The sequence below is a fragment of the Pinus tabuliformis genome, chromosome 4_2, assembly GCF_031772625.1.
Source record: "Pinus tabuliformis cultivar Carrire ecotype Pingquan chromosome 4_2, CPIR1, whole genome shotgun sequence".
NCBI lineage: Eukaryota > Viridiplantae > Streptophyta > Pinopsida > Pinales > Pinaceae > Pinus > Pinus tabuliformis.
The window spans coordinates 125,385,551-125,398,469 of NC_142304.1; the positions used below are offsets into that span (position 1 = coordinate 125,385,551).

The following is a 12,919-nucleotide window of genomic DNA, read 5'->3' on the forward strand; positions in this document are numbered from 1 at the left end:
AGGATTCTTTCAGTCTTCTTCTTCTGAGCAGCGTTCTGAGGATCAGCCTCACAGTGTTCTTCTTCCGGTCGGTCCACCTGATGGGAGGGATGATGTAGCATCAGTATTTGATAATACTCTATCTGAGCTTCCTCCAGAAAATAACCCTCCCCTTGCTGCCCCTATTGCTCTTGAGTCTACTCCACCTCCTCCTGATATTGGTTCCTCTACTCCTGATATTGGTTCTTCTACTCTTCGGCCTAAATGGTGGGCTAAAACCATTGGTGATCTCCGGGATGATGAGCTCCTTGAAGGTAGAACTTCTAGACATAAGAACAGACAACAGTCTACAGTCAATTTCGCTCTTATGGCTAACTTACACAGTATTTTTGAGCCTCAAACCTATTCAGAGGCTAAGGGTACATCTGAGTGGGAACAGGCTATGGAATCCGAATTCCAGAGTCTTCAGAAGAATCACACCTGGACGCTTTCTGATCTTCCTGCCGAAAAAAAGCCCATAGGCTGCAAATGGGTGTATAAAGTGAAATACAAAGCTGATGGAACCATAGACAAGTATAAAGCTCGTCTTGTGGCTTGAGGGTTCTCACAGAAGGAAGGCATCGACTATGAGGAGACTTTTGCTCCTACAGCCAAGATGAGTACTATAAGGCTTGTCCTTGCTCTAGCAGCTCAGTTCAATTGGAAAGTTCATCAGATGGATGTAAAGAGTGCTTTCCTAAATGGTGATCTCCAAGAAGAAGTCTACATGACGCAGCCTCCAGGATTCAAGGTTGCTGGTCAAGAACAGAAAGTGTGTCGGTTAGCTAAAGCAATCTATGGATTGAAACAAGCTCCTCGGGTTTGGTACATGAAAATTGATTAGTACCTGACAGATCAGGGTTTTCAGCGGAGTCCATCTGATGCAAACCTGTATATCAAGCATACTGGTGGTGATATCTTGTTTGTGGTTGTCTATGTGGATGACCTTATCATTACTGGCAGCTCTGCACATTTGATTCATGGGATCAAACAAGATCTATGCAGAACTTTTGAGATGACAGACTTGGGACTTCTTCATTATTGCCTGGGGGTTGAAGTTTGGCAGACTGAAAATCAGATCTTTCTCTCTCAGTCCAAGTATGCCAAAAATCCTGTGGAAAGGTTCAGAATGCAGGATTGCAAACCGGCCACGACTCCTATGGAACCAGGGCTCAAACTTTCAACACAGTCACCCTCTCCCCTTGTGGATGAAACTTTATTCAGGCAATTAGTGGGCAGTCTCATCTATCTTACTGCTACCAGACCTGACATCAGTTTTGCAGTAAGCTACATTTCCCGCTTCATGTCAGCTCCTAAAGCTGATCATTGGATAGCAGCAAAGCGGGTGCTACGATATGTGCGTGGTACTTCTGATTATGGCCTCTTATATACTCGCAGTTCAAATCCTATTCTCAGTGGCTACACTGACTCTGACTGGGCCGGTTCGGTTGATGACCGTAAATCTACAGCTGGGTATGTGTTTAGTCTAGGATCTGGTGCTGTTACTTGGACTAGTAAGAAGCAACAGGCAGTGGCTCTCTCCTCAACAGAAGCTGAGTATCGGGGAGCAGTTAAGGCATCCTGTGAGGCAGTTTGGCTTCGACGTATGCTTGCAGATATGCATGTTTTCCAGACAGGGCCTACTCCTTTGTTCTGTGATAATCAGGGAGTGCTCAAACTTGCCAAGAATCCAGTCTTTCATGAACGAACAAAGCATGTGGAAACTCATTGCCACTACATTCGCCAGCTGGTTGAAGACGGCTCAGTTCAGTTGCAATATGTTCCCACAACAGAGCAGCCCGCCGACATTTTCACCAAGCCCCTTGGTCCTGATAAATTTGTAAAATTCCGAGGGTCTATTGGTGTTGTAAATAGATTGAGCATTAAGGGAGGGTATTAGAATATTTCTATTTAGTATTTAATGCTCATTCTTTTAGTTGTTGCTATTTTTATTCTTTTAGCAGTTTCTTAAGATGAAACTGATTGTTTCCATATTCTACATAGAAACCTGATGTTTCTATTATTGTAAATATCTCTGTATTATCATTGAGTTGTTTGCTCATTCCTAATGAATTCATTCGATATTCTTTTACATGCGTGTTTCGCATTGTTTTATCAAAGTCCCCCGAAGAAAGGGAGAGCTTCGCTTGAATAACTCTTGCTAAATAGCAAGTGACTCGACTAGGCAACTTGAGAAACTAAAGAGAAATTCGATATGCCAAAGATGATGAAATGAGGAGAGTTGTGTTCCTTTTATAGATTTCGTGGAGCACTTTTCCCTCCATTTTCCCTCCATCGTGGGCCCCTCACTTAACCATCGACTACCCCTCTCATGCAATTCGAACTAGGGAGTGCGTATTCTCCTAGTGTGGGTGGCCTCCACATGTAACTTAACCACACCAAAATAGCTTCTACTAAAGTCTAAGGCTCATAATAAAATTGAATGGGCCCCATCACCTCCAAAATTGACCCAAAAATGTAGTGATTAATTCTCTTCCAAATTAATTTAGGAAGGCACATTACAAGAGAGGTGGTGAGTTGGTATTCGCTTGATGGAGCAGCAGCGATAGCTAGAGACAAAGCACAGTCTGAGCCAAGAGACTTGGACGATGATTGGCCATGGTGGCATTAGGATCCAGGTGGATCTACTAGTAGCAGGTTGAGTCAGAGATGGGCATGGAATCCACGTATTGGGGGATCTAGTCATGTTTAGATTGCTAGGAGGCATGATGTGGACCAGTGGTTCATATGGGATCCTGGTATCAGTTGGCAAATGCCTCTACAGTGGACAGGTGCGGATTGCTTGAGGGCAAGCAATCTTGGGGCGGGACGATTTGTAATGTCCGCATTTTTATTTTTCTCCATAGTACAGCCAGGGTGGATTTCCAAGGCAGGGGGAAGCCAGGTTAGTGGAGCAGGTTTATGTCATCAAGGGCCCCAATGGAGTTTTGAGGAGTTTTTATGGGGTCTGATGGCACTCGCTTGGCATATTCATCATCATGAGTAGTTCCGCACATCTTGTTTTTGGTTTCGTGACTTTCTAATAATTCTCGTAAAACAGGGTTATTATTGGGCATAACTTAATTAATTACACTCAAGGTGGCATTCCGAGAGGAATATTTGACAGAACACCTTATTGTAATAGCTCATTGGAACCAGAATGAGAAGATCTACAAGATGGGATGCTAGAAGTGATTTATGGTGGCTAGAGAGAGTATGGTGGGCGATTTACCATTTTCCTTGATTAAAATTATTTTAATTAGTCATTTAATTAAGGAAAAATAATTAATTGGAGAAAATCGACCAAAAGTGACTGTCTTTGTGATGAGGTTTTGAGAACCCGGTTCTCTACTTCCGCAGTAACCCCAGGACAGAAACCCTTGGGTGATTCAGTGAGAATGGGCGAGCACCCATCTCTTTCCTTGGTAGATCTATTCAGGGTTCACATGTCGCAGTTTATTGATTTTCAGTTTGTTTTGGAGGCCAATTGCGGCATTATTGTAGACCTATTTGGGGCCATCATCTCAGCCATATTCCTGCTCTTGTACTAGCTTATTTACATATTAATAAAATAAGGCTGAGATCTTTTGCATGTTTATATTGTCTATTATTCAGTTGCAGATTCTATTTCCCGTTTTTGCCGTAAATTTTGTGGTTTAATTTGTGCAAATTGTTTATGGTATTGACGGGTTAAATTTCTGAAGTATTTCTGAGTTGGAATTTCAAGAAAAGCCCAATTGTACCATTTGGGACATTACAGTGGCACCCAATCTTCCTTTAAATTTTCTCATGTTGGAAGATTTCCTTGCTGCTAGTCAGATCAGTTATTTCATTTAGTTTTCTGGACTAATTGACTCTTGAGAGGGTTTAATAATGGTCTTGTTAATAAAAAAAAAGAAATTGTATCTTATACAACTTGGAAAGCACCAACCAGAAATATATGCGGTAGAAATGTTGGAAAGGGAAGAGAAGAATTTTGAAATTTTGATGTGGTCACACTGCCTACAGTATGTACTTTCAATTTTAAATGAAATAGAAAGTATGATTTTTTCCATGGAAAAAAATAAGAAGAAATGTAAGAATAAACAATAAGTTTCTTGAAGAATAAATTATTTAGAAAGTGTTCAATTTGAATCTCACTTTGAAGGTTTATCCATAAAGTCAAATCCAATCACATCATCAATCCCCAAGGCCTTAAGCTGGAGTACAACACTGGAAAGATTGCAACGCTTAATTTCAGGGACAGTTGACTCTGTGAGTTTTCCAAACTCTTCTTCAGTATAAAGGCGAAAACATTTTCCTGATCCTTCTCGCCCTGCACGCCCACTGAAAAACAGAAGAAAACATATGTAAGAGCAAAGGACAACAAAAAAACAAGGACATGATTGATAATTAAAGTAGAGCAGAAACAAAAAAGGTTTCAAATGTTTTCACTCATCTTAAGGCTGTGCTAAATAGCAGCCAAAAGGAAAAGACTGCACTGGAAAAATTTTAACAGATGACAAAACAACTAATGCCAAATCATTACTATATTCCAAAAACATTCCCGAATGATGTTGATAGTTTGGTACTTTGAAATAATGACCATGCTTTCCTTGACTGTCTATAAAAATCCATAATAAAATGTTTCACTTGAAATTTGGGGCAAGATACCTCAAAATGAAAATCCATGAACATGTCACTTTCCAAGAAAGTCTAATGGTTTATACTTAGTAGGGTGCTACATCTTCTTCTTCTTTTTGTTTTGGAACTGCATTATACATTTATAAATTGTATCACCCATAGTTTGCTTCACCATCTCACTGTTACACCTGCTACCATTCTAAGAGTAAAGCTACTCTAAAAAAGAAAATCCACTTCATGGTGCTCATAAAGAATGCTTAATGATTCAATGCATATTAACTTGCTTCAATGTCTTACATGTAGACATGTTTGTGAACTTGGGTTCAGACTTTTGGTATGTCATCAGCAGTTAATTGAATTTACAAGTTCAGGGTAGACAAAAATGCAGAGGAGAAAAATGGTACACGAACAGATCCAGCTTGACAGATTGAAGACATGGACCACAATTATAAAAGAAATGTTTTGGAACTTAGTTTTGAGTCTGAAACCCTAGAATTGCGAACAGGCAAGCTCGAACCCCAACCATTGAAACCAGAGTAACTGATCTGTGCGTGGTTCTCTATAGCTTTGTTCTGTCATTGAATGAAACCAGATGCTGCCGTTCAATGTTCTATAAAATAAGTGAGACTTCAAACAATAGTAAGAGCACCAATATCACAACCCTGCTTTCCAAGTTTCTACTCCTCAAAAACATGTTGTCGAGACTCTAGAATCTGGCTGAATAGTAGATAAGGGGAATGGACAATGTAATGTCCCCACCCACTTACGAAGCTTATGACAAAGTCCGCTAGCCTAAAGGGGTTCCCGTAGGCTAAGGCGGGGAAATATTTCATAAGGGGACTTAAAAGATAAAATGCCCAGAGAAACTTTATAAAGTTCAAAAATGAGAAAGGGTGATATTTCCTAGGCAAGTGAGAAGTCTCACTTTAACTTTATAAAGTGAAATATCATAAAGTGACTTAATAAAAGTGAATTTAATAAAAAGGGAAGGTGGAAAGGCTACCCTAAATTCATAAAAAAATAAAAATGGGGAGACTCTCCTCATTCATGCATTTTGTGAGTCTGAAGAAAGAGCTCTGGTTAAAATTGGCAACTAGGGCCAAACTCCATATGGATCACCTTATTTATGGCTTCTGATATTTTTCCTAGATTCCTCTCATCGAGAGGTGTAGGATTGATCTAAAGATCATCCGATTCCGATAAGTATTTATGGAGATATGAATTTATTTTGATTATGGACAAATTGTCAAGGTCGGCCAGCAAACTTATGTAGGGTCAGAAGCCCAACAGTCATGTCTATTCAACCTCAATGTTTGCATATAAATACAACTCCTCATTTGGACAATTCAATTCACTCATCTTCTCTCTCTCTCTCCTACGCATAAAAGGAGCCTCTCTCTCTCTCACACGTGTGGCTGAAAGGAAGACGTCTTAGGGCAAGGAAGACGCAGAAAGAAGGACGCTAGGGCAGCAGGTCATCTCTTTGACTAGCGTTGACCTTCCAGAAGTGTGGATTGGGTGTGATTGCCTCTCCTAGGCAAGGCGCAATTTTTGGCACGAAAATCGAGGTGACCTGACCTCTAGTTTGACCGGTGTTGACTGCCCTAGTTTAGGGCTGCAAGTTGACTTCAGAAATCTGCAAATTGACTGAACTTTTGGGGCTGTTCAAGGGTTGTTTCTTCAGGCTGTTCGACGACAAGTTGACTGGAAATTAACCAAGTATTTTAGAGGTCAATTTCAGCTAGTTTGACCAAGTTTGACTTTGCTGATCTAGGGTTTGCTGCTGCTGATATAAAATTACAGAATTCACATTTTGTACTATTTCTCTCTGCTGAACTATTGAAGATAAAAGAAGATTTGATCAAAGGGTTTTTCCTGCATTGGGGTTTGTCCCTGGCTAACCGCCACATCTTGTGTCTCTTGTCTTGGCTTGTTTTATGTTGATCATTTAATGTTCTATCTGCACTTTACTTAATGTATATGTGATTGCTAATCTATGGCTAATAAGAAGAAAAATAAGTAAATTTCTCTAAGCATAAAACATACCATAATTTAACATGGTATCAGAGCTGAGGTGAAGACAAAGCCCAAGCAAGAGCAAGAGCAAGAGCAATCACCGAAGAGAAGGTTGGCAAGGCTATCTTAAAAAGAAATCATGGGGTCCTCAACACACTTCCTTGCAGAAGATAAACTCCGTGAGAAGTCTGACTATCACGGATGGAAGATGTCTCTCGATCTAACATTAGAAGAGCAAGAAGTGTTGGACCATGTGAAAGGCGGGATTGTTGAGCCTCCATCAAATGTATCCGCTGTTGCTAGGAACAAATGGACCTAGGGAGAAGTCAAAGCAAGGAAGATCATCCGGGACTCTATTGACAAGCGCTTGGTGGCCTATGTTTTCAAGCTGAACACCTCCAAGGAAATCTACGATAGACTGGTGAGTTTATTTAAATTTAATGATGCAAATCAAGTCTTGTTTCTTAGAAATAAACAGAAGGAAATTAAGAAGGGCAAAGATGAGAGTATGCAAACATATTTCTTAAGGATCACCGAGATCAAGAACGATCTCCTATCTATTGGGGAAGTAATTCCTGACAGGGAAATGACACTCACAACTCTTGGAGGACTGCCATCTGAATGGTATATATTCAAGACTACTCTTCTCAACAATAACGTAAATACTGGATTTGAGGAATTAATGGCTAGATGCATTCAAGAAGAAACGAGGATGGAAGAGCAAGAAATGCCCATACTTAAAGGTCATCCCTTTGCCTTTTCTTCTCATACTAAAAGAAGAAACAATTTTGGGGCTAAATTCAAAGGAAAGGTTGGACCAAAGGGTGGAAGAAAAGGACGATGTTACAATTGCAATAAAACGGGTCACTATGCAAGGGAGTGCCCTGATAAAAGGGACTCACACCGGGACGATGATCAAAATCTTTCTCAAGGCAATCAAAGGAATGCCAGGTCAAATGGCAGAGGTAAAAGAAGTGTCAAAAAATAAGGAAGAGGACAACCATTCAAGAAGGCAAGAAATTCCAGGTATGAATCTAACATTGTTAACAATAAGCAAGATGAATATTATCTACCAACAGCTCTATCTACTACTACTCCCCCAGAATTCCTGGGCAATTGGCTTATTGATAGTGGTGCCTCAAGGCACTTCACTGTTACAAAGAAGCTCTCTATAATCTGATAGAGAAGGAAACCAACCTGGAAATTGTTCTTGGAGATAATTCAAAATATCCCGTGAAAGGCGTAGGAAATGTCACTCTTCAATTGAATCGGGGTAATACCATCCACTTACAAAATGTATTATATGTACCTGATCTCAAAAAGAACCTGGTGTCCATTTCAGCAATGGAAGACAAAGGCTACAAGGTGGCCTTCAACGATGGCAAGGAACGTGTATGGAAAAAGAACTTTAAAGATGCTTTTATTCTTGGGTTTCGAGTTGATTCATTATATCAGGTCGGTGGAAGTTTGTTGGGTGTCATGTCTTGTGACACATCAAGTCAGTCTGAACTATGGCATCGGAGGTTTGCTCACCTTCATTATAAAGCTCTACCCGATGTAAGAAAAATGGTGACCGGGATGCCCGAGTTCAGATTAGAGCAAGAAGGTGTATGCCCAGGATGTGCCGAAGGGAAGTTCAAAAGGGGACCATTCCCCTCAAGCCAAAGCAAGACCTCCGATATATTGCAGTTGGTTCACTCAGACATATTCGGTATGATGCCTGTGAACTCATTGGGAGGATATTTATATTACCTCACTTTTACAGATGATTATTCTCGCAAGACTTGGATATACTTCTTGAAAAAGAAGGATGAAGTGTTCTCCTGGTTTCGACACTTCAAAGCCTTGATCGAGAATCAAACCGAAAAGAAGATCAAGATCTTAAGGACTGATAATGGGATTGAATATGAATCCAATGAGTTTCATGACTTTTGCAAAGAGGCTGGCATTAAGAGGGAGACTACCACACCATACACTCCTGAACACAATGGTGTGGCAGAAAGGAAGAATCGTACAATTGTGGAAGTTGTCCATGCTATGCTCCATGATCAAAGACTTCCGAAGGTTCTATGGGCCGAAGCTGCAAATACCGCCATATATGTACAAAACCGATGCCCTCATCAAGCATTGGGTTCCAAAACTCCCGAAGAAATGTTCACCAATAAGAAACCTGACGTATCTCATTTTAGAACTTTTGGAAGCCCTGTATATTTTCATGTGCCTAAAGAAAAAAGGAATAAATTGGGTGCATCTGGAAAGAAAGGAATCTTCGTGGGCTATAACGAAAATAGTAAGAGCTATAGAATCTATGTAGCTGGTCAAAGGGAAGTCGAGATTAGTCATGATGTCACCTTTGACGAAGATATGGCTCTTAGCAAGGTAGACAATCTTCCTACTTTAAGGGGATCTAAAGACGCTAACATTGGAGAACTGAAGGAAAAAGAAGATGAGACGATGCCCGATGCAGAAGAACCTATGGATCATATTGATCCTCCTTCGCAAGAGCCTTCCTCTTCTAGGAAGAGGCCTTCATGGCTTAGGGGGACACTTGATGATGTTGAAGGACACATTGCACCTCGAGGAACCTTCCGTGAAAGTAAGAAGTCAAACGGGTATCAGGGATACCTGACCATCATGAGCACGATCATCCAAAATGAGCCTTCGTCATTCACAGATGTCGTCAAGCATCAAGTATGGAAGGATGCTATGACCGAGGAATATGAGTCCATTATGAAAAATGATGTTTGGGATGTGGTCCCCAGACCCAGGACAAAGCAGTTGTCACTTCAAAATGGCTTTACAAGATAAAGCATGCAGTTGATGGATGTGCGGAAAAGTAAAAGGCTCATTTTGTCGCTCGAGGCTTCTCCCAAAAGGAAGGTATAGACTATGACGAGATATTTGCACCTTTTGCCTGATATACCACCATCCACTCGATCATAGCCCTTGTTGCTTCGCAATTATAGAACCTACATCAGATGGATGTCAAGACTGCGTTCTTACATGGTTCGATCAAAGAGGAGGTCTATGTGGAGCAACCTGAAGGATTTGAGATTTATGATCGAGAATCTCATGTGTGCAGGTTGAACAAGGCCCTCTATGGGCTAAAGTAAGCACCCCGAGCATGGTATGAGAGGATCGATAGCTACTTGATGAAGTTGGGATTCACTAGGAGTGAAGCCGACCCTAAACTTTACTTTAAGGTTATAGATGACAAGCCTCTCATACTGGTGCTATATGTTGACGACATCTTTCTAACAGGTGTTGACCCTCTCATTCACGAATGTAAAAGGGAGCTGGCTTCTGAGTTGGAGATGAAAGACCTAGGACTTATGCACTATTTCCTAGGACTGGAAGTCTGGCAGAAACCAGGGGAGATTTTCCTATCTCAAGTAAAATATGTGGTGAAGATATTAGAGAGATTCGACAGCATGGACTGCAAGCTCGTAACTACCCCGATGGAGCTTGACTTCAAGAAGTTAAGCGGTAGTGCTACCGAACCTGTTTTACGAAATGTTACCAAGTATCGTCAACTCGTCGGAGCATTAATGTTCTTCATGAACTCCCGTTCGGATACATGCTTTGCAGTGAACAAATTGAGTCAACATATGGTTGAGCCTCACCACTCACATTGGATTGCTGCCAAGAATCTGTTGAGATATCTTCATGGCACAATCACTCATGGGTTGAGATACACTGCCGGAGATGTGAGACTACTTGGGTATACTGATGTTGATTGGGCAGGCAGTGTGGTGGACCGAAAGAGCACTTCCGGATGCTGTTTCTCTTTGGGATCTACCTAGATATCTTAGATGAGCAAGAAGCAGAAGTCGGTGGCTTTGAGCACCGCTGAGGCAGAGTACATTGCTGCTAGAATGGCCTCCTGTGAGGCAGTCTAGTTGCGAAAGCTCTTCAGTGAGCTGTTTGGATTTACATCGGATACCACCGTGATTCTGTGTGACAACCAGAGCGAGATCCGTTTATCAGAGAATCCTGTATTTCATGATCGCTCCAAGCATATTGATATCAAGTACCACTATATTCGAGATATGGTGCAGCGAGGAGCAATAAGGCTCCAACATATCGGTACAGATGAATAGGTCGCCGACATTTTGACAAAGCCCCTAGGAAAGGTCAAATTCCTGACTTTCCGAGAACGACTTGGTGTCGTTCAAAGACCCTCTTATGAGGGTCGAGTATGATGTATTGAGCTCTAGGAGCTCCAGGGGGGTGCGGGGTACTTCTTGGAGCGACATGTGACCACAGGGCGACTCACCATCCCCTGGTGGTGCACTATGTACAGGGTAAAGGTTCAACCTTCCCCTGTGACACCCCGTGGCGACTGTGGAACAGGATGATTAGTTCTCCTGTGGGCCAGGATGATTCATTCTCCATGGCGACTGTGGAGCAGGATGATTAGTTCTCCTGTAGGCCAGGATGATTAGTTCTCCATGGCATCCACTGGACAGGATGATTCGTTCTCCTGTGGACAGGATGATTAGTTCTCCTGTCGAGGCATCCTACCCATGCAGTCTAGGACTCATGGGAAGTACCTCTTATCTGATCAATGAGCAGGGAAATGAGGATAGGGACCATAGTAGTACTATCGATGGACGCATCGTTGTATCTACCGTACTCCCTATGCTAGGATGACCTCCATTGATCTGGGATCAGTGAGAGTGGTTCACACTCTAAGACTGACTTCGGGTCAGTGGAGGATGGTATGATACATCCTTGATCATTTCCTCTTCTTCATAGTTCGAGCAGAGCAAAGCAAAGTGGGGTCAAGTTGTACAGGACAGTGCATTTGATGGATGGATAGCAGCGACGGTCTGACGGATTGCAGATGAAGTTCTCCCTAGTTGAGAGGGAGTGTTAAAATTGGCAACTAGGGCCAAACTCCATGTGGATCACCTTATTTATGGCTTCTGATATTTTTCCTAGATTCCTCTCATCGAGAGGTGTAGGATTGATCTAAAGATCATCCGATTCCGATAAGTATTTATGGAGATATGAATTTATTTTGATTATGGACAAATTGTCAAGGTCGGCCAGCAAACTTATGTAGGCTCAGAAGCCCAACAGTCATGTCTATTCAACCTCAACGTTTTCATATAAATACAAGGAGCATTCTCCTCATTTGGACAATCCAATTCACTCATCTTTTCTCTCTCTCTCTCCTACGCATAAAAGGAGCCTCTCTCTCTCTCTCACGTGTGGCTGAAAGGAAGACTTCCTAGGGCAAGGAAGACACAGAAAGAAGTACGCTAGGGCAGCAAGTCATCTCTTTGACCAGCATTGACCAAGCGTTGACCTTCTAGAAGTGCAAATTGGGTGTGGTTGCCTCTCCTAGGCAGGCCGCAATTTTTGGCATGAAAATCAAGGTGATCTGACCTCTGGTTTGACCGGTGTTGATTGCGCTAGTTTAAGGCTGCAAGTTGACTTCAAAAATCTGCAAATTGACTGAACTTTTGGGGCTGTTCAAGAGCTGTTTCTTCTGGCTGTTCGAGGACAAGTTGACCAAAAATTGGCCAAGTATTTTAGAGGTCCATTTCAGCTAGTTTGACCAAGTTTGACTTTGCTGATCTAGGGTTTTCTGCTGCTGATACAAAATTACAGAATTCAGATTTTGTACTATTTCTCTCTGCTCAACTATTGAAAATAAAAGAAGATTTGATCAAAGGGTTTCCCCGCATTGGGGTTTGTCCCTGGCTAGCCACCACATCTTGTGTCTCTTGTCTTGGCTTGTTTTTTGTTGATCATTTAATGTTCTATCTGCACTTTACTTAATGTATATGTGATTGCTAATCTGTGGCTAATAAGAAGAAAAATAAGTAAATTGCTCTAAGCATAGAACATACCATAATTTAACAGCTCTTGGAGAGAGTTTGAAAAAAAAGCTTGGGGTTTGGAACCCTAGCTGCCACAGCAGAATTCGGTGTTGAAACTAGACACCCTATTTTGGATTTGACAGTGAAATCACTCAAATTTCACAGCTGAGCTTCAATGGGAAACAAAATTACCAAGAAATATTGAAATATTCAGGGGTTATCAGTTGATTTTATGTTCTTAGTGGATAATTTCTATTTTGTCTTAACAGGCTGGAGGAACCCATGAAGAATCACAATTTCAAGCTCATCGTAGGAGGTCGATTTAGTGTCCAGACTCCCAATTGCTGAAGAGTATGAATTTCTGAGTGCTATTTGAGGAGTCAAAGTGCCATTGCTCGCTGGAATCTCTTGGGTCGAGTTCCTTGGTGATA

The 12,919-nt window shown here is 41.6% G+C and overlaps 1 protein-coding gene across 4 annotated transcripts in view; it reads right to left on the reverse strand.

The window, feature by feature from the left end:
* Positions 1–12,919, reverse strand: part of LOC149168559 (RNA helicase family protein) — a 241,472-nt gene that overhangs the window by 92,792 nt on the left and 135,761 nt on the right. For all 4 annotated transcript variants that reach the window (XR_016259754.1, XR_016259752.1, XR_016259753.1 and 1 more), the window contains exon 9: positions 4,159–4,344. Coding sequence is in view for 1 of the 4 variants with exons in the window: in XM_089428313.1 (XP_089284439.1) it covers positions 4,159–4,344 (186 nt within the window). In the remaining 3 variants the exon portion in view is untranslated. The remainder of the gene's footprint in view (positions 1–4,158; positions 4,345–12,919) is intronic.